The 22,500-nt window shown below is 41.8% G+C and overlaps 2 protein-coding genes, 1 long non-coding RNA gene and 1 other non-coding gene across 11 annotated transcripts in view; 2 read left to right on the plus strand and 2 right to left on the minus strand.

The window, feature by feature from the left end:
• LOC126987512 (cytohesin-1-like) overlaps positions 1-8,676 on the plus strand; it is a 121,446-nt gene extending 112,770 nt beyond the window's left edge. For all 7 annotated transcript variants that reach the window (XM_050844505.1, XM_050844507.1, XM_050844508.1 and 4 more), the window contains 5 exons: positions 1,478-1,628; positions 2,750-3,011; positions 3,901-4,131; positions 4,602-4,780; positions 6,631-8,676. In XM_050844505.1, the coding sequence (XP_050700462.1) occupies positions 1,478-1,628; positions 2,750-3,011; positions 3,901-4,131; positions 4,602-4,780; positions 6,631-6,709 (902 nt within the window). In that variant the 3' untranslated portion in view covers positions 6,710-8,676. The remainder of the gene's footprint in view (positions 1-1,477; positions 1,629-2,749; positions 3,012-3,900; positions 4,132-4,601; positions 4,781-6,630) is intronic.
• Positions 8,677-17,600: 8,924 nt separating this feature from the next.
• LOC126987515 (uncharacterized) overlaps positions 17,601-22,500 on the minus strand; it is a 40,164-nt gene continuing 35,264 nt past the window's right edge. The window contains exons 5-6 of the long non-coding RNA XR_007740964.1: positions 20,702-20,779; positions 17,601-17,767 (exon numbers count right to left, since the gene is read on the minus strand). This is a non-coding gene — a long non-coding RNA (uncharacterized LOC126987515). The remainder of the gene's footprint in view (positions 17,768-20,701; positions 20,780-22,500) is intronic.
• Trnam-cau (transfer RNA methionine (anticodon CAU)) lies at positions 20,461-20,533 on the minus strand. The gene has a single exon. It is a non-coding gene; the product is annotated as a tRNA-Met (tRNA).
• Positions 21,256-22,500, plus strand: part of LOC126987514 (glycine receptor subunit alpha-3-like) — a 52,158-nt gene continuing 50,913 nt past the window's right edge. The window contains exon 1 of one of the 2 annotated variants that reach the window (XM_050844510.1): positions 21,256-21,577. In XM_050844510.1, coding sequence (XP_050700467.1) covers positions 21,537-21,577 — 41 coding nt within the window. In that variant the 5' untranslated portion in view covers positions 21,256-21,536. The remainder of the gene's footprint in view (positions 21,578-22,500) is intronic. The other variant, XM_050844511.1, reaches the window with a different exon arrangement.

Raw genomic sequence — 22,500 nt, forward strand, 5'->3', positions numbered from 1 at the left:
TTGCCGCCAGCAGTTAGCAATACTGGCAATGTGTCGCGGAAATACAGGAGGCGGATACATTACGGGACCCCAAAATACAGTCCCGCCCAGAACAGAACTGGCGCTACGCCCATATCCTCATGTTCAACGAGTATCGGCAAAAGAAAATTCACATCCGCTGCTAAATGCTCGTCAGTGATAAGAAAGTAGAAAGCGGTCAGCAGCTTCTCGGCCTTGACAGGATACAGACGGAGGTGGAGCCCGAAGAGATTAGCAAAACGAGTTCATATTCCAATACTCCGATGATTCATTCCACAACTTTGATCAGTTATGAAGATGAAGGCTTTGGTACAGGCACGTGGCCTTGACCTGGGGGCTTCGTGGCTCACAACCGAGAGAGCTCGGGTTCGATTCCCGGGCGGAGTGGAAAAATTTGTGCGGCATTAATCGGTATTAATCGGGGGTTGTGTCCCGTCTCCTGGGATCTGTTCCCTTCTCCTATAAATCCTTCCCCTTCTGTCTCTCTCCGGCATATGACCACAGATGTTGCGCCGACTAAACGAAACTTTCCAACTTTCCAACGTGGCCTTGACTGACTGACTGACAGACGAACACGGTGTATCAACAGAAGTGTTTTCAGACATTTGCATTAAGGTGTTGTACGTAACATCGGCAGTATTCTTGGGCGGAGTCGAAATGAAATGACACAACCTTCGCTTTGTGCGTGCGTGCTTGCCATAGTCAACTCAGCGGCACAGTAATTGACGCGGATAACGCTCTCAAGAACTCTCAGCCAGTTACGTGCGTCGTGTAAGCAAGGAAGCGGGTGGTCGGCGGCCTGTGTGTCGCCTCATGGTGATTGTGTCAGTTTTCACTCGGACTTGCTGGCGCGCGGTGAACCCAAGTCAGTGATCGGTGGCTTGGCAACTCGATGAGCAGGTCCAGTCCACTCCAACCCGCCGCTGAGTTGCCGTCAATCAGGCTCGGTGACATCTCGCCTTGATAGCACGAGCATTCACTGATTATGTTGAGGAGGCGGGAGGGTTCGGGGCCTGGTCGAGCTGCGGCTGAGGACGGTCGCTGGGCGGGTGACCCAAATTTATAGTTGTTCAACCTTTGCCCAGTTTGGACGCGTCACCATGCTAATGATCGCGGACTCTATTAATCAATCTTTTTTATTTTTATTAACATGAGTAAACTTAATCGTAAATGTAAGAGGAACTATTATTTTTGTGCTGTTGTACATGTCATTTACAGTATATATTCACGTAACTCCATTTTTTTCGTTCTTTTTTTTGTCAGGTTTAACATAGGGCATTTACTTTGACAAGGGGGCTATTTTAAAAGAGTTAAATTTATCCCTCAATCAAACACCTCACAGCCATGAAGAAGGGGGAGGGACTTGTAGAGAAGGTTGACAATGTTTAGGAAATCAGAGAGAAACCCAAAACTTTTGCTTTCAACTGTCTTCCTCACACCTCTGTTTTGCCTCGTGCAGATATTGCTCAGTTCCTGTACAAAGGAGAAGGACTCAACAAGACGGCCATCGGCGACTACCTCGGGGAACGCAACGACTTCAACCAGTCAGTCCTCGATGCATTCGTCTGTCTGCACGACTTTACGGACCTAATACTGGTTCAGGCTCTGAGGTAAGTCACCAGCAGCAGTCTTGCTACCACTCTTTCAGTCTTATGTTAGGGACAGGCTGTGGAAGACAATATTAAACTCAAAACTCAGACTCGATGCATAGCTTGTGTGAGTGTTTTTTGTCCTTGTTTTGTTGCTTTACTGTTTTCCCTTGGTCAGGTGGCAACTCATAATCTATAAATAAGTAAATAGTTAAAGTTGTAAATACCGGTTTAATGCTAGGTACAGGCAGAATATGGAACTGCTTAGGGCACATTTGTCTATAGATGTCCCAATTTATTTACCATTGAAAATAATAAAAATCTCACTTTGATTGTTCAAGATAGTTACCTCAGTAATTAAAATAACATTAACCCGGTAGTAGCAGCGGGGATCATGTTTCTTGATGGTCCCTCCAAGCGAGAAAAATGAGAAAAAATCACCCCTCACACAAACCATTTCATAATATATATCAAAGCATTTGTGATCAGATTATGTATCATCTATTTTGGGGGGTTATATCATGCCACAAATTTGGCCCGTCGCTGCTACACAGTAAAGCCACAAATTTATGTATATTACACAGTAAGCCACAAATTATTTTACGTCGTGCTACACACAGTAGCCACAAATTGGCCCCATTAACATACACAGTAAAGCCACAAATTTGGTCCATCGCTGCTACACAGTAAAGCCACAAATTTGTCCCGTCGCTGCTACCGGGTTAATATCTCAGGCACATTGTCTTCTATTTGCTAGATTAATGATTGCCATGTAAGGCCAACCATCACGTGAAGTAAGGAAGAGCATGTCATGAAGTGTGTGTCAGGCTGAGAACAGATCATCATTAAGTGTTGCTCATGACCCCTTGACTCCAATAATTTTTTTTATGGTTTTATTCATCTTACATTTCCTTTCTTTACTTCTCAATCATTTATTAATCTTCAATATCAGTACTAACTCACACAAGTACCAATCATTAACAGTACTAACATGTGATTCCTTCTGTTAACATAATTTAGCCATGTCATGTCTTTGTTACCCAGTATTAAGATATTATTAATACAGTGCACTAAATTAAGCTGGTTGAGGCAGGGAACAGCTTTCATTGGGTCTTTTCTCAACTCACTCTTCCACCCAACAGGCAATTCCTCTGGAGCTTCCGGTTACCTGGCGAGGCTCAGAAGATTGACAGGATGATGGAGCGATTTGCCCACCGCTACTGTGAGCTCAACCCCTCCATCTTCCAGCACCCGGACACTTGCTTTGTGCTGTCCTTTGCAATCATCATGTTGAATACCTCGCTCCACAACCCAGCTGTCAAGGACAAGCAGACCATTGAGCAGTTCATCACCATGAACAGAGGCATTGACAATGGAGATGACCTGCCAAGGGAGCTGCTGGAGGTCAGTGTTGTGTTATTGAATTCTTAGCAAATTTGTTACATTTCGTACTAAATGAAACAAATTGTGAGTCCCAGGGCATATGTTTGAAGAGCCCTTAAAACTGCAAATAAAACTTAGACTAATTATGCAAGAGAGTGGTGCTGATGACCAATGGCATGTTTCTATTGAATTAATGCACTTAAAAACACCAACTAAACGGAAGATGAACCAACACCAGCTGAACTGAAGGATACTGATATAAATGATATCCTGGAGTTCCTGCTCCCACACTAGGACCCAAATCAGCACCAAAACATAATATCGGCTGATTCCAATGGTGTAACACACCCGGCACCTTAGCATGTCACTGTTGAATGAACACACCAAAACACCAACTGAACCAACTAAACCTAAAATTAACAAACATGGACTGAACAGAATGGTGCCCATGACACACTGGAGTCACCAACTCCAACACCAAGACCAAAAACATCACCAGAACAATAACACTGGTTGCTGTAAGGGGTCCTTGTCACAGAGTGCTGCCTACAGGCCTATTTCAGGCATACAGATGATTCACCATTTGGCGAAGACACCCCCCTATTTTTTTTAGTCTTATTTTAAGAAAAAAATGCATCTTCAATGCCAGCAAGTACAGTGCTCTGTTATCAATAGCTACATCTGTACTGTATGTTAATTCCTCTATCATCAATACATTGTCTATCATATGTTGGTTACTATTTTGCCAGTATATCTCCTCTATCATATGTTAGTTATTAATTGTATTATCAATATTTCTCCTGTATTGTATGTTAGTTACTATATTACCAATAAGTCTCTCTTATTGTATGTTGGGTACTGAAAAGGTAGCAGTGAATCTCGTTGTTCCTAAACGCCGTGTTGTCCACAGAGCCTCTACGAAAGCATCAAGACTGAGCCCTTCAAGATCCCAGAGGATGATGGGAACGATCTCATGCACACCTTCTTCAACCCCGACCGTGAGGGGTGGCTCATGAAGCAGGGCGGCCGCTACAAGTCCTGGAAGAGGAGGTGGTTCATCCTCAACGACAACTGCCTCTACTACTTTGAGTACACAACTGACAAGGAGCCCAGGGGAATCATTCCACTGGAGAATATTGAGGTAAACATTTTGTGTGATTTGCTTCTGAAGAAGAGTTTTCTGGGTTGAATTCTTTATGTTTAGGATTTGCAGATACTTTTAAAGAATGTTCATAAGATAGATTTTTTGTGTATTTTCACTAGTTATTTTTTATTCACAAACTTCTCTTTCTTAAGTACATGGTTTGCGTTACATTGCATACTCTTTTACTTATTCCGTATAGGTTCGTAAGTTTATCATTTGTTTGTTTGTAAAAAAGAACAACTAAAGGTTTCAATTCATAACCAGAATTTTTAACATATATAAAGTTCATCATTTTACTGCAGCAACAGCAAAGCCATAGTTCTTTTAACATTGCTAAGCTTTGCATGTGAATTTTTGGCAGGTACACATAGGCATGTTGGAGACTGTAATTTGAGGGCATTTTCTGATGTTCTGATCGCTAGTCACTACCTAGAAATAGCTTGTCTAATTAGAACTTTGTGTTTCAGGTTCGTGAGGTCCAGGATCGCAATAAACCAAATTGCTTTGAGTTGTATGCGACATCCACGGACTTCATCAAGGCTTGCAAGACAGACAGCGAAGGCAAGGTGGTGGAGGGGAAGCACACTGTCTACCGCATGTCTGCAGCCACACCAGACGAGAAGGAAGAGTGGATCAAGTGTATACGGTAAGGAGACAGATATGTTCATGGCTTTCAGTTTCCCTTACCAGTACAAAAGTAGCTTTTAACCTGGAAACAATGGGGATCATGATTCTTAATGGTCCCTCCAAGCAAGAAAAATGAAAAAAAAATCACCCCTCACACAAACCATTTCATAATATATATCAAAGCATTTGTGGTCAGATTATGTATCATCTATTTTGGGGGGTTTATATCATGGCACAAATTTGGCCCGTCGCTGCTACACAGTAAAGCCACAAATTTGGCCCGTCGCTGCTACCGGGTTAACGTTCACCATTTTGTTGACTTCATACTCCCAAGATGTCACAGATTCATTTGCCTCACTCTCTTCTCTTTTCAGAATCTTGTCACTATTCATACCAAGCTTTTTTCTTATACTGTCTGTCAAAAATTTTGTCATCAGTGTTTTCTTCATCGTTATTTCCTTCCTTCCTTCATTACAGTAGTGTTGGAGGGAATGTTGAGCTATGAGAAAAGAAAAAGACTTAGAGGAAAGGTCACCCAGTAGTGTGCACTATAGTCCATGTCACAACTTGGTGTGGAAAATCTTTGAAGGAGGGACTCACAGACTTGGCACCATTGCTTGGGTGATGATCTCGCATGCCCATTGACTTGTATTCCTCTCAAAACCCTTATAGAGTTTTAAGGTACCAGATTATATTGATAAGAATTAATTCATGGACATCTTCATTACGTAAAGTGTGTCAAACTATTAAAGAAAAATCTGAACGACATTCATAATGAAAATTTGCATGTAAATGGACATTATCCAGTGACTGAAGCGGCAAGCCTGATATTTTGAACAACTGTTAATCCTGGACTTTTTTCCCTAATTTTCCTACTTCCACAAAGTGCTAGGCAATAGTCCACACAATGTCATTCATTAATTCATCTATTGTAAGGTTTCCTGGTATATTTTTAGTCCTGACTTAGTCATAATGTGTTGTGATGCTACATAGCCATATTGTAAACGTTGGCCCAAGGCAAGAACTGTCTCTTCTCTTTCATTATGCTTTCAATCATCCTGAAATGTATTTCCATTATTTGTGGGTAATAAATGACCATAAGGAAGATTAATTATAAGAATAACTATATTTAGATACCAACAGTGCTGATTTAAAGAGGTAGCAGAGAGTGAGAGATAGTAGGCAGTTACAGGGAACGGAATTTGCTGCAGGCTAGATCTAGTTAACAACAAGCCAATGAGCAGTGCAGAGACCATCACCCGAGCAATGATGCAAAATCTGCGAGTCCCTCCATAAAAGATTTTTCATGCTAGGGTACATGACATTAAGGCTGGTATTACAAGACACTTTGCCATATCACATCTACTATTTCTAAAGGTCAAAGAGGGGATCAATCGGGTTCTAATGAGTGGTTCTTTAGGTTCATGGTACAGGAGAAGGGTCAGACTACCACCAGGGTCATAAAACTACCCCTGGAAATGCCCACAACTGCTACAAAAGCCTTGTCAAATATGTGTTCTTGGGCGGCGAAATGTCTCATAACACGCCCCTAACTGTAGTAGTAAAGTAAGGGCGGGTGCATACACTATAGCTGCGTGTGGCTGCCGTGCCCTTCTCTGTACCCTTGGGCCTTTAAGCCTGTGGCGGGTAAGAACACATTACCCAGGGACATGGGACAAAGTGGAGTCTGGGATTGCCACAGTTTACCTTCCCCAGGTTTAGCCAGGTACCCATTTATTGACCAACTTGAAAAGGATGCTGAACAGCTGGGTGAGCTCATACCAGGCCTGCGGTATCATAGCTAGGCATGCTAACCACCAGACCAAGGAGGAGCCTTATGTACTAATGATTATGTATTATTTCTTTCAGACAAAGTATAAGTCATAACCCATTCTATGACATGTTGGCCAAGAGGAAGAAGAACATCCAAAAGAACAGTAATCGATAATTGGGATGAAGGGACACCCTGCACACACGGCTTCTCAGGCTTCCATGCCATACACTGTGTTCACTGAGGGACACAAGGCACCAGCAGCCAGTGACTGCCAGCACATTCACCAACAATCCTCGACCACTTACCTGTGAATCCAATAATGCACAAAGAGAATTTACTTTTCACTGTTGAGAGAAACTAATTAATTGAGTGAAATGTGAAGTGTGTGTGTGTGTGTATGTTTGTGTTGAGTACTGAAACTGAGAAGGAAAACAAAAAGACAAAGTGCCAGTGTGTCCTTCAGGCTACAAGATATCGGTGTTCTCATCACTTTGAGCCTCGTACTCAGAGGCTCAGGACTCAGTGAGTATTTTCTGTACATATTTTTGTGAATAAGGAGAAGATGGAGAACTTTTGGCATATGATATTTAGACATTTTAATATATATAATGATATTTATGCCACCAGCATACAAAGCTCCTGTTTATCTGTGTATATATTTGTATGTATTTGGCCTGTTGAAGCATATGTGTATAAGATGCTGTTTCAATACTAGTTGTATAAATTGGTGTGGGTAGCTGAAACTTGTAAGCTGTCAGGAATGAGTGGCAACATGTTTACATGCAAGGTCTGCCAAGCTGTGTGTCCAAGAATTAACAGTATTGTATCGTGATGCAAGTGTGCATGAGTGGACACTGTGCTGACACCAACATGGCATGTTTAAGTTCAAAGAAATATTTATAAACTGTTTTACCTTTATAGGCTTTACCAATGGGAAAGCTGCTAGTTCTTACAGATGGTTGTTTAAAATTGACATTTAAGGAGTATGGCTCTTTAGTGTTTGAAGAGCAGATAAACTGTTTTACAGGTTTTGAACTTGAAAAGTTATAATATTCAGAATCTTTAAATCACTCATATTGTTTTATAAAGGTAAAGATATTGCCAAAAACATCTTATAAGAAAATTGAATAGTGTATGAAAAAATACTCAAAATACTTAGTTACAAAAAATCCAGAATTTATATATTCTGCTAGATGTTATCTTATTTATGCAGAGTAAAATATGTAATTAGTGTAAACCCATTAGTAGTGCAATTGACTTTGTGATTCCTTAAACATTGCTGTGCTTTCTGCCAGAAGATAGAATTATGACAAAGAGCAACAATCCCTTTTCCCACAAAAATATAATTGCTACATAACTCACCAGTGGCGTGCTTGGTGCAGGGGGCGGGGCAGGGCTTCACGGCAACTCCTCCGCCTCCACCGATGCTCCAGTATTTCCAGAACTCAATAGTCTCAACTCAGATAGAGATAAGCTATGGAAAATGCTTTGATCTCCTATTTTTATATTTATTTTGTACCTTATAGTTTGTATCTTCTACATGTGCATTTTCCACGTTCATTCAGCAGCACTCCAGAAACATTTCCCGGTATGGAAGGTTGACAGTTTTTTGATAATTGTGGTGTTTTTAGAAGAAGTTGTGTGTTGGGTGTGGCTGTGCACCCTCAGCGCTGTGGTGACGCTGTTGTCCGTCTGTCAACTGTCTGTCTGGCTGAAAAAGTTCATCATGAGGAAAGATACAAATTTGATTTATTTATTTGTATATTTTGAAAATATTTAACTTCAAAATCTTGATCTGCATGTGAGTTATTCATTCATGAAGTATATAGATATATATATTTTTGTTTAGTATAGGAAGTAACATTAATACAGGTACCAAAGAAATACTTAATTTTATCTTTTTTATTGTTTTCTGTCCAAGAAGTTAGACTCTTTTTCCTGAACTCACTTAGGTGTTATTTATTAATATTCTTCTAGGTGTGTAATTTTCAAACTGTACAATACTTTGTGATTTTCTCAAAAGTTTGTGCCCTCTATTTTTATGTCTAAATTTGCTTGTACAGGATTGTAAGGGTTGTACCCAGCTGTATATATTCTGTTAGTCTTTATATTATTGTAATTAATAAAGTGCTGATACATAATTTCCAGTATAATATTCAGGTTTCCTTGAAATAGCAGGTTTTGTTGATACATTTTAGATTCTTCATCATTTTGAATATTAGCTGCATAAACCTGATTTGTGCCATTAACCCGGTAGTAGCAGCGGGGATCATGTTTCTTAATGGTCCCTCCAAGTGAGAAAAATGAGAAAAAATCACCCCTCACACAAACCATTTCATAATATATATCAAAGCATTTGTGATCAGATTATGTATCATCTATTTTGGGGGGTTGATATCATGGCACAAATTTGGCCCGTCGCTGCTACCGGGTTAAGTAAGACCCAGACTCAGGAAACGAGAATTCTGCAGTATTGTCGCTGAAACCAATGATGTCACAACGCATCCAAGAACTGAAGTTGAACAGCGGTTCTCAGGTTAGGAAGGTTGCTCTGGGGTTCACACAGATCTGCTCAGGACAACGTATAGGTGTGTCCACACCAGCAACATTCAGTCGCAAACAAGTTGTGAACCTAAACATCACAGTCGACATCTAGAGACATATCTACAACAATGTTTGTTACAGCATTTGTATGAATATTGTCAATATGTTGGTAACAAGAGTTGACCTGGTGAGACCTCCACACATGGTCTGTGTGGACCTGGAGGTCATGTCGGCGTGTGAGGACGCCTTGGAGGCAGCTGCTGCATTAGTTACCTCTTGTGTGGGCACCGGAGGAGACGGCGACGTAGAGTATGGGCGAGACCACCTTATTACATAACAGGAACAGTGTGGTCCACTCCATATTCGTTCTGCAGTCGTCTGCCGACAAATCTCCCCAACCACAATGACTCGTCCACACCAGTGTTACCAACATACTACCTACAGCCTAGCACCATTGTATCATTAGCAACTAAAACATCGTTGCCTACAATGCTGTGGATTTTGTTGTCGACATGTTTTATTGCCGGTGTTGACGCACCCTAAGCAAGACAGTTGGGTAAGACCTGGACCCGGCACTCTCCAGGGGTCCCGCACTCTGAACTGTTACAAGCATGCTGAAGGAAGCAGTTTTAACGTTACTCCCTTGAGATCCCGCACTTGGCAGGTCCGTCCTTGGGTTCAAACACTGCGCCAATCTTTCATCTGCATTGGTCCCACCGTCCTTCCCTTTGTTGCCCCATCTCTATAAACCTCTCCTCTGTCCATGCTTTCCTCCCCGGGACTGGTATCCACGTGCCTTATTGGTTCTATTTTGGCAACGCAGGAACATTATCTGTAACTGTTTTTTTTAGTCTGTCAGTCCAATGTATGATAAGCCATTATAACTATTAAATGTAGAAGCATGATATTGCATTCCCACCTGAGTGTCAAATGAGGCAATGAAACAGATGAATCACTTAGCCCTAATTTATGATAGTTCATAGCTAAAAGAGGTTTGCTTATATTAAAGTAGGCTCCTTCTGCTGAAGTGTGAGTATCAATAGGTATAATTTCTCAGGGACTCTGAAGTAGAAAAAATAAATACAAATGCTTAGGAAAGGAAAATGAGTTGGGATGTTAGAGGTGGTTCGTTGTTTGGGATTCGAATACGAGACCCGCGATCGAGGCACAGCCCTCACCAAACCAGTGGCTCTCAGTCGTGGTCCGAGCAGGGAGGGAGGAGGTGCTGCAGGAGAATCGGCTGTGGTTTTGATTGCGGGAGCCGCGTAGTTAGCTCCAGATATTCATACTTTGTGTCTGGATGTTAGGCGAGACCACGAGGACTGGACGCAACTCTTTACATGACCCGGCACCGTGGAGATGGCAAGAGGAACCCCAAAATAGACAAGCCTTGGACCTGGAAGCAGCAGAGAATGGTCATCTAACCTGTCCCTGAGCACCTTCGATTATATCATGAAAGTATGTGTTTATGAAAATTCTATTTATGAACCTGCACTTTTGTAACCATCCCTTCATTCATTGCTATACTAACGTGAAATATTTGTGAAGTTGTTGCATTACTATCCCTTCGTCGGCGTGCGGGGCTTCGTGGTGCAGTGGTTAGCACACTCGGCTCACAACCGAGAGAGCCTGGGTTCGATTCCCGGCTGGAGTGGATAAAAATGGGCGGCTTTTCTGATACCCTACGCCCCTGTCCACCCAGCAGTGAATGGGTACCAGGTATTAATCGGGGGTTGTGTCCCGTCTCCTGGGATCTGTTTCTTTCTATAATTCCTTCCCCCTTCTGTCTCTCTCCGGCATATGACCACAGATGTTGCGCCGACTAAACGAAACTTTCCAACTTAATATGACACTTCTCCATAACGACCCAACACAGACTAGGTTTGGTGAATTGGGCGCCGAGCCATGACTGACCCCTCTAACACTGTCATTTTTTTTTTTTAACGTTGTGATTGTAATATTCAGCTACCTGTAGTCAGAGTGCATTATTGTTCTATTATATAATATGAAGATATAGTAACCGTGGTTTACAGTAAGATATATATCTGCTTCTTGCACTGACAAATGCCTAGTCAGGACTTTACTCCGGTAGCTGTAGGCCTAAGTGGTATCGATAGTGTTGGTAAATTGATTGATGGAATATCGATAGTGTCGGTAAATTGATTGATGAAAATTGCCTTGTTTGGTGGTTATAGATCGAAGTAGGCTACATAACACTTACTAGAGTTTGAGTATACATAGAGGTGACGACCAGCTCTCATTCATAGCCTCTACGGTCATCATGCCTCGAACAAGACTTTTTTAGGGGCCGTATTACAAGTCCAATCCGAGAAGTTTCAGGTCCCTACAGAGTTATTCATCCGGAACTCTGTAGAGACCCGAAACTTCTCGGATTGGACTTGTCATACTGCCCTGCCCCAGGCGGCCGGCGGACCAGGCCTGCTTGCTGAGGTGTATCGTGACGTGTGTGGCTCGGGGCCGTGTTGGTACTGGCCGGCACCACGACCTGCAGGATGGCCACTTCTCTAGGTAGCCGACAGAATTATTAGTGTTATTCTTATTAATTTTCTTATAATTTTCATTGTTACCCATTCAGGGTAGTCTTTATAATGATGGTAATAATAATAATAATAATAATAATAATAATAATAATAATAATAATGGTAATAATAATAATAATAATAATAATAATAATGATAATAATAAAAATAATAATAATTGTAGGTTTATTGATCAAGAAAGTTATATCATGCATGGTATGTAGAACACACACTCAAAAAACTATCGTTACAGTGGGGTCCGACGAGTTTCACGCTGAGCAACCCGGTAATCTCGGCAGGGTTGGTAAGAGTGTGATCACCCCCACCACCTCAGCTCTGCTGGGGGGAGCAGGACAGGACCCTCGTAAGGGAGGGATAGAGAGGAAGGGAGACACTGAGATACCAGATTACCACCATTATATTAACGGAGTGATTTGAGTGCCACTTGTTTAAGCTTTATATTCACAAATTGTTAAACAATAATGCTCATATGATATACGTAACAGCGGTGGGTAGAAGTATTCTTCCATGTCAAAGATAAAAACAACCATCAACGCATGTCAGATATAGTTCAGTTCATAATGTGCCATCCTGGAACTAATGCCTCCACTGAACGTGTCTTTTCTTTCATGAACAAGTTGTGGGCATCTGAAAAAAAACCCTTCAAATTGCAACGCTAAACTGGAGAAGAGTAATTAAATAAATAGCTTGCATGCAAAAGTTAATTTGTCTAACATGTTGGTATAATGACTCGCCGAGAATTATTAGAGAATTAATCTTATTGGGTGCATTCCATGATTGTTTCGAGACAAGCGAATACCGTGACTCGAGTAATGCAGGAATCTTCTGTTTACAACTTTACAGTGTCACAGGAATTTTACGTCGTCCAAGACAACAGTCCGATTCACACATGCAGTGTGGTTAAAGAGTGGTTCAGGCAGCACCCAGAAATTACCGTACCCCCACAATCACCCAGATTCCACGATTTGAACCCAATCGAACATGTGTGGTCCGCTTTGACATCAAGCATGGGTAGAATGGACCTCCAGCGGAGCGATGCAGCTGTCATGGCAGAAGCAATTCAGGCATGGGAAGAGCTACGAAGCCCCGCCGGACGACCTCCTGGTGGCGGGCATGCCTCGTCGCTTAAATAAGATTGAGTTCTCCCACCCTGTATGATTTTTAAACTTGCCCACAAAACTGTCTTATCCAGGCACGTAATTTTTCCAGATTTTTTGAGGGGGCTATTGGGCATCATAGGTTCATGAGGTGGGGGAGGAGGAGGGAGCGAAGCGAGCATGCGCTGGTGGAGGAAGTTTTTTTTAATATGAAGGATATTTAGGGGCATTTCGAGGTGGATATGTAAGATATTAGGGGGCTACAGTCCCCCTAGCCCCCCAGAAATTAAGGCCATTAACCCGGCCACTGCGATTGGCATGGATTTGGCCTTCACTGGTAGCCTGTTACCATATACTCCCAGGTCTTTCTCTGCCTCTGTGGTGGATAGTGGAGTGTTTCCCATGTGGTATTGGTATGCTGGATATCCCCTCCCAAGATGCAGGACTTAACATTTTTCTTCATTGAATTGTAGCAGCCACTTTTTGCTCCATTCCTGTAGCTTGGTGAGGTCTTCTTGTAGGAAATCCGCAGTCAAGGGGTTAACTGATAGATTACTACCATACATTACGTTGCTTAAGCAGCATTTGTTGATTTGAAAATGAGTTCTTACCACTTGTGCCTTCCTGTTACTATAGCTGAGGGACAAATAATTTGATCCCTTGACTATAATATGAAGGCACAAATGCATTTGACTTGGTGGCGAAATTACACATTTGCCCTGATTTTTTTGTGCCGCACCCCTATTCCTCCCCCCACTGTTAACCGTTTTTTAGGTGTTATTTTTAAAGGTGGCGAGTGTCAAGTGTTAATTTAAGGCGCGAACTGTTATCTCACTCGTAACAGGGCTGGAGTTACCGTCGTTCTGCTTCACAAGTTGATTGTATTAGGTGAGATAACACAATAGCCTTTAGTTAAGTGAGGTAGTTGATGTGTTGCCGAGCGGAAGCCTTTATAAGCCGTTAAAAATAACACCTTAAAAACGGTTAACACCCCAAAAAATAATAGATTTGATAACTGTCAGTGTAGTACTTTGAAACTTGATCAGCCCATATAACAACATCTGCCTGAGGTGAATGACTTTTCTTGAGAGTTGTGATGTGCCTTGAGATAGAATTTTTTTTTAATCACTATTTTTATTTTCATGCCCCTTTACCCCTTCTCATTTACTTGTAGCAACAGGTAACTATATAATGGCAAAAAGACTACTATTTAGTGGTAGTAAATTTATATTTTGTGTAAAGAAAATTGATAGGCCCAACAAATGTGGTTTTAAATGAAGGGAGAGGAACAAAAAATGCTATATCCACCTCTACCTAGAAGTATCAAACTATGTAATTAAAAAAAAAAGTGTATCTGACTACATGAAAGAACACTGGAAAAATCTAATCGACCAAAGAAATGTTTTAGTGGAAGTTAAATGATGACTACTAAGGAAAGGTTTTGTTTCAGGCTTGCTGGTGGCTATGAAGAATTGCTGGTGACTCTGAAGACAGCTTTAATGCAAGCCCGCCCTGCTACGACTCTCCTATGGACCTCATGGGGTTGGTGGCGTTGATGGTAAACTAACTAAGTAAATGGGTCTTCAGTTATGTAGACTGTTAAGAAAGTTCTTTACGTATAATTATTATTCAGTTCAAATAGATTTCTGTTTATCTTTATTTCTCCAACTTTGCCTGTTCCAGCACTCCCTTTCGGCACACTCAATCCTTTGTCTGCTAACTCTGCCTCTCTCCAATACTCATTCACTCTATTGATCCATTTCACTGGTCGCATTGCCCTAACTCCCTCCCCTTCAGTCCATCCCCTGTACACTCTTCACTAAGTTATCTTCATTCATTCCTATTTCAGTAGCACCACGCTTCACCCATTTAGCGTTTTTTTTCTCATTATTTTTTTGGCCTTAAGTTGCTTCCTTTACTGAAAAAAAAAACCTTGTTTCAAAATTCCCTCTTGTCCCACATGCTTACACCACTTCCTCTCATGATTTTCCTAATTTACTCAATGTCTTGCCGTCCTGTCACTGTTATTTCTCTTACTTATTCCCATATGCTCCCGTACTTAGATAAAACTATTGACAGGTATTTTAATACCACTGTCTTTTCACAAACTTATCTCTTAGTTACACATGGTTTACACACTGAAGTGTCTTTTCTTTCAATTACTTGCATTATTTTTTTAAACACCATTGTTTCCTTCAACAACTATCAAACTCATACACTGCTTTTTGTTGCTCACTCACTTTTGGCCAGCCAGACAATGTCATGTGTAACGTTGCCAATAACGGCTGCACCACATCATCCATACTCAGTTTTTCACCACTACTCACAACATTTGTGTTCATCTTTCATTCAGCAATCCATGTATATATATTTGAAAGCCAGGGGGGCACCACACACCCTTCCTTCACTCCGACTGACTCTCAGGCTCTTGCTCCCCGTACTATCTACTCATACATAGGCAGTAATCTCTTTATAAAAATAAAAAAAACTATTCCCTTTAATAAACTATGTCAGCTTTTAGCTCTTTGGCAGATACACTAATGCAGTATAAAGCTTCCTACTCTTTAAAAAAAAAAAAAAAATGATCAGTGCATCTTCCTTTTCTAACTCTTCTTTCCTCTTCCCTTGTCTTGGAGAGTGTTAGCAGGCAAGGGATTGAGTGTGCTGAGATCGAGTACTGGAACAGAAAATTGTGAGGGGACAAGGCACCCAAGATATGGATAGGAAGTTATCTTAATACGCTTCCCATCTGTCCCTTACTTACCTTGCACACCTCTCGCTTTACCCATTCCTGTTCATTCACTCCACTGATTTTGTTTTCCCAGGTTCCTACCAAAATCTTAACCGACTTTTTTTTATACTACCTCTTGCAAGTTTCTTTACTTATCTGTATATCTTGATCTTGTGTTCTCTCTCCCCGTAACAAACTCCAGAGCATTCTTTATATGTTCTGTTTCACCAAGTAGCCTATATTACTCCAGTTTCTAAGAACTACTCCTCCCCGGGTTGTATTCCACCACGCCTGCTGCTGTTCATACTAATGTTTTCTTTAAAATCTCGAGCTTAATTTTTGTTGGCTTTTTCCTGATTCTCTCCCTTAGTGTGACATTAGCCACCTCATTCTTCCCTCTTATACCAGTCTTCCCTTTCACTAAACTATCATTCAGCTGTTTATGGGGAGCACAGGCAGAAAGTACTTATAGTAAAGAATTTACTGGCCACTCTACTTTTGTCTATTGTGGGAACAGCGAGAAACGTTTTTTTTTTCTACACTTTTTGTTGCCCTTCGAGTCGTCTCCTTTGTTGTAAAAAAAAAAAGAAAACCCTAGACAGGTGGTGTTTAGGAGTACTATTAATTCTGATTTACACAGCATTTAATGTATGCTGAAACGTTTCAGTTGTTTTGAGTTAGAGTATCACGTATTAAAGCTAAGTAATTATATCAATTTTTTTTATAGTCATGTCATGGATATATTTCTTTGGATGTCGAAAGCAAAGGAAAAACTGTACTGGGCCTTATACAATGTGCGCCTAAAAAATAACAAGTCAAAAATGCTTAAAACGGTCTCCGGAGAAAGACTGGAAGCATCTGATTTAAATTAGAACAGAGTTGTCTCCTTCCACTTTATTTGAACAATCCAACCAACCCAGTCTTAAGAGTTTGCTGTAACAGTGAACCCTACACTATGGACCGGAAACTTGCCCCAGCCCTGTCATTAAGCCGCAAATTTTGGAAAATCAACCGCTTTGGTGCGAATCGCCATAACTCCCTTATTTCTCGGGCTACATAAATGTTTTTGGTATCAATCGACGGCAAAATGAAAGGGCTATATTTTTTAATAAGCGATAGGGCTCAAAAACCGACTTGAAAGGGTGAAAAAATCGAATAAATTCACAAAGAAACGACTGAAAAAAACTATTTTTGAGTTTCCACCCTTGAAACCCACTCATTTTTTGAGACTTTCAAAAAACTTATTTAGCAAATACTTTAGCCCAATGTACCAATGTACTTTCCAATATGATGCATAACATTTCCCTACTCCCAGTAGTTTCGTCGCTAGAGTTGGAAATGTAAACCCTTATGAGAGCGATTTTGACGAACTCCAGTTACTTTGCCGTTTTTGTCTAGTGTGGCATTGATATTGCCTCTGGAAGGCTGTAATTTGGCATGTAGCCCCTCTTGACAATGTAATTTGACCAGCTCGAAGGATTGTTTGATAGCTTGATTCCAAGTTTGTCGTCGAGCCGTCACAAAATAGTCTGTTTTTCGGCCCTTTTGCCGCGATTTGGACACGTCCTAGTTTTTTTGCTTATAACTTTTTTATTTATTTAGTGCTTTCCATTTTTTTTATGATTATTAATCTGTATTAATAGAGCTTTCATTTGCCACCAAGCACGCCTTCCTAGCTTCAGTAGTTTTTGCTCGAGCTTGACCAGAAGTCGCGACGAAAATTCGCCGAATCTGACTCATTTCACGCGCCGCGACGAAAAACCTTCCTGACGCCATAAAAATTAATATATCTGCATGAAAATTCATATATGAACACTGCAATATGTTGACTATCTTGTATTAAAAGTATTTCTAGATATCTATATAAAAAGTTACTATTTTTATATAATCATTTCACTATATAAATCAACCTATATTAAGCGCCTTATTATACATGTTATTTCTTATTTTATTTAGTATTCAACCCTATTTCTTCCCATTTATGAATAATACATTTAATTTGCTTTCTTTTGATATCAAATATGTATGTATATATATATATATATATATATATATATATATATATATATATATATATATATATATATATATATATATATTTACAGGAGTCAAAGCAAATGAAAAAGACAAGGGCGCCGCAAAATCAAGAGTCCGCCGTCCATTACTTGAGATGTCACTGACTGTAATCATCCCTTCCTTCTGCCAGGCTCTGAACAGCAGCACGGCTACACCACCACATGCTGGCCAGCCCCTCCACTGAATTCCAGCGATGATGGTCGTTAGACAGACAGCATTGTACCTGAAAGGAGTTGAAGATCAGGAACAGCTGGTAAATTACTAAACCCTTCAGATGTTCTGCTGACCGTGTGTCTACAATGTGCTGCATCTGGACACATAAAATGATTGACTGGTCACTTCGATTATATTACAGACTCCTCCAATCCACCACCGGAGCATCTTTTAGGTATTTTGGACTTAGCAGAATGGGAGCATCTTTTAGGTATTTTGGACTTAGCAGAATGGGAGCATCTTTTAGGTATTTTGGACTTAGCAGAATGCAAGTATGTAGGTTTTTAATGCAATAGAGGATGCTAAACATATGTCAACCTACTTGGTAAAATAAATATAGCAGTTTTCACATTCAGCATTTTTTACTTTTAGCTTTATGGAAATTCAAAATTTTCTACGGTATAAAGAAATATCCAACCAATGTATAATGATAAAAATGTATCAATCAAATTCCCAATTTTTCAATCCACAGTTTAACAATCTACCAAAAGATCTTGCACTGAGTGTTCCGGAGTATTGTAGAAAACATGACAGGCTGATAGCAAACTAACTACTGTTGGGGAGCATACACCCGAGAGTCTGCCGCTAAAACTAATCACTAACGAGGGTACGCGGTGGCTGAGTGGTTAGCGTGCGGGTCCCGCATTTACCGCGCCATGGACAACTTCGGTTCGAATCCCCACGCTACCACCTGGGATTTTTAAGTCACCGCTGAGTGGCCGAACACCACCCATCAACCCGGACTCTAGAAGAAGCCGTCCAAGTGATTCAAGAATGAGTTCCGGGGGGCAGCATGAGCCAAGCATAACTGGCGCCACTATAAAAAGAAATGCACAATGACGAGCTCGGGCCGACCACCTGGCCCCTGAAGAAAGCCTACCGGCGCTACAGGCGGATGTGTAAAAAAAAAAAGAAAATGAACATAAGGGTATATGAGTTTGTCGCTTCAGCTCAAGGGCAAATCACTGCCCCAATAAAAAAAGTTCAGAAGTGGCCAAAAGAGAGGTCAATTTCGGAATATATATAAGTGGCCTAAGACTATCCAGTTGCTACCCTGGAGACCACCTATCAACCCGGACCCTAGATAACCTCTCCAAAGAGAGGCTCATAGATGAGCTCCGGAGGTGCAGTATGAGCGAAAACATGATGGCTCCAATGAAGTACAGGACAAGTAGACTTGACACGTTTCCTCTACAACTGTTTCACATGTTCTGTATATATATATATATATATATATATATATATATATATATATATATATATATATATATATATATATATATATATGAACATGTGAAGAACATGTGAAGCAGCTGTAGAGGAAACGTATCAAGTCTACTTGTCCTGTACCGATCCTGTACTCCATTGTCCTGTGGCAAATCAGGCACCAATGAATCATTGCCATCTCTTATAAGAAAAATATTCAAAATCAGTTTTTTTAGAAAGAGCGGCAAAAACGGTAGCGGCGCTACATTTTTAGGTAGGGCTAGTCACTACTCGCTACTCGGGGTGGACCAGCTACGTACGTGATGAAAATGAGAATGAAACGTGTACAGTTCAGTGGGCTGAGCCGCGGCCCGTCACTCTTGTCAGTTACCTAACGCTCGCTCAGTAGTGAATCTGCGACTGAAGGTGTGGCTGACTGCCTACCTGTGGTCCGGTGATTTTTTGTCTATTGTCATTTATCTGAACCATAGTCAGTCATGGAACACAGTGATCTTCAACCAGAACCTGAATCTTCTACTGGTGGACACTCGAGCACGGCAAGCACATAGTCACTTGTGGATATTCCTGATCACGGCTCACGAAGCCTTGGAAACTGGTAAACACTGGGTGAGTCAACCAGCACAGCAGAGGGAGGTGAGTGAATCTTTTAGCCTCACGTACAGGAAGTGCAAAGTGACTTGCTCAGTACTCTATCAAGGACGTGGAACGTAACAATATGTATAAAAGATAATTATGTTTTTTCAGTACTTATTGTTCACAAGTAGCGGCAGTGCACTACATTTAGAAATGAGTAGCTGTAGCGGAAGTGCCACTACTTTTAGCAGGTAGTGCGCACTGGATGCCATGTGAATAATGTCTTAAAGGTTGCTCTCCCACATCCCCTCCGGCTATATGGGCATGTTTCACGCCTTCTGGAAGTCGATTCTGCTCATAGGGTTGTTTCTGTGCGAGACAACCGTGAATGGAGGAGACTAAGGGGACGCCATCGTGACTTACGCTTGGGAAGGGTACATGGAGGCTTCCTCGGGGGGGGCTGTCGGGGGTGGGGGCGGCGGGTGAGTGAAGCGACATGTTCTCCGTCAGTACAGTAAAACTCCGTTAATATAATTACATAGTATCTGCCTCGCATTTGTTTCAGTTAGCAAATTTTGGACTTTCAGCGAAAACATAAACGTTCACATACTCAGTAATTATTAACAGGACAATTTCCTAAAGTAAAAAATTCGGACTATTGGAATTTCTGGATCAGTGGAGATTAAATTAACGAACTTTTCTCTCAAGTCAGAAATTGGAAAGTTTCGTTTAGTCGGCGCAACATCTGTGGTCATATGCCGGAGAGAGACAGAAGGGGAAGGAATTATAGGAGAAGGGAACAGATCCCAGGAGACGGGACACAACCCACGATTAATACCTGGTACCCATTCACTGCTGGGTGAACATTGGCGTAGGGTATCGGAAAAATTCGCCCAAATTTTTCCACTCCGCCCGGGAATCGAACCCGGGCTTCTCGGTTATGAGCCGAGTGTGCTAACCACTGCACCACGAAGCCCCCCCCCCCTCTCAAGTCAGAATACGGGTTCTGATGGATCAGTGGAACAACACATCAATGAGGAAACAGAAGTGGTGGAGTGGCTAAACATGAAGAGTCTGCATCAAGTGAGTGACATTGCATAGTGAATAACAGTTCCGCCCAAGGCAACAAACAGGAATATATTACCCGGCTCGTGGAGGGAGGCCTCGCGCGCGGGCACGGCGTCAGTCATCCCAAGGCGTCTCCATCCTCTCCATCGATCACCTGTTGATGGCAGATTGTGTGCGTATATGCAGGTTTATGGGTGTAAATTACGACACAGCCTTACTAAGATGGGTACTGGGGGCTTTAAAAAAAATACACTAACATTTTTCATAGAGAGTTTTCATAGTATAATTTTCATTCGGTTTGTAAAGATATTTAAAGCTCCTCTTCCAGGTATAATCCCACTAAATTTGTATCTCTGGGGAACAAGGTAAAAACTAACAAGTAGAAGTATTACTCGTACCATCAGCTTCTTCATACTGTAACATGTGAAATAAAATTACTCTTTTTCGTTGAGAACACGCAACCCTGTCATTGGTGGTTCTCTCTGCCCTTCCTTTTTACGAACCTTAACTTCACTAATTCCACTGTCTCCCAGTTGACGACTCGCTGCCTCTTCCTCTAGCACAAGCTCCTCCCATTCACCCTCCTTCCTTAACAACCCCTGACTCGCCCACCCGCCCTCGCTACCCACCACCGCTGCCCCAACAGTCCTCCCTCGTCACCCGCCCAGCGCACAACTTCCTCACCATTGTAACCATCCCGTGTGACCCCAGACCTTATTACCACGCCGTTTGATAATATTTGCAGTGACAAAACAAACAATAAGTGCATTTTTAGGCATTCAAAATTTACCCAGGAATATTTCAAACTCAGTGACACCCACCCACGGTCACCACGGCCCTGCTGGTGATTAGTAGTGTTACGCGGCGCCAAGACCGACTCGCGCGCAGGTAACACCGGTGACTGACTCGCCATGGCTAACACCGTGTTCCTGTGGCTGGCTGTGCTGACATGGTAAGTTATAGATGCCTTTTTGGAAGGGATAGGGCAGGAAAGCGGTGTGTAGGACGGGGGAAAGGAAGGTGATGACGAAAAGGAAAAGTTGGAAAGTCTGGTTTTGTCGGCGCAACATCTGTGGTCATATGCCGGAGAGAGACAGAAGGGGAAGGAATTATAGGAGAAGGGAACAGATCCCAGGAGACAGGACACAGCCCCCGATTAATACCTGGTACCCATTCACTGCTGGGTGGACAGGGGCGTAGGGTATCGGAAAACCCGCCCAAATTTTTCCACTCCGCCTGTGAATCGAACCCGGGCTCTCTTGGTTGTGAGCCGAGTGTGCTAACCACTGCACCACAAAGCCCCCTGACGAAGAGGACGAGTATCAGGAAGTAGGAAGGTGAGATGCGTCACATTTTAGTATCACATTTATTCCCACTCACGAAACCAAGACCTTGAAAAAAGTACCTGAAGGAAAGACGAAGAAAGAGGAACGACCATTAGTATAAAATAAAACTGTCTAGAAAAACAAGATTCCTGATTAAAAAAATTCCCAATAAATCTAAAAATATAATACCACGCCAGCGACATGTGGTTGGGTCTGCATCGGTAATGTACACTCACAAATCACACACTGTACTGCCTGGGGGTTGGGATGGCATGCTCCTCCCTTCTCCTTTGTTGTTTACTTGCAACAATAAACTATCAATCATCACAAAGTTAAGACAGCCACATGCACGAAGGTCGCTCAGTCTGACGCGACGCGCGGCAAGACTGACTCGAGTAATGAAATGAGTTTACTGGCGTCACGAAACTTGATCAGCGGGCTGCAGTTAAGCCTCCGCAACGGCACTACGGGCCAACCCAGTAGACTCTTGAGTAGAGGGCAGCGCAGTGGGGCGCAGCGTGACGGAGGGAAGCCTTTTAGAAGTAATAGA

The sequence above is a fragment of the Eriocheir sinensis genome, chromosome 65 (assembly GCF_024679095.1).
Source record: "Eriocheir sinensis breed Jianghai 21 chromosome 65, ASM2467909v1, whole genome shotgun sequence".
Taxonomy (NCBI): Eukaryota; Metazoa; Arthropoda; class Malacostraca; order Decapoda; family Varunidae; genus Eriocheir; species Eriocheir sinensis.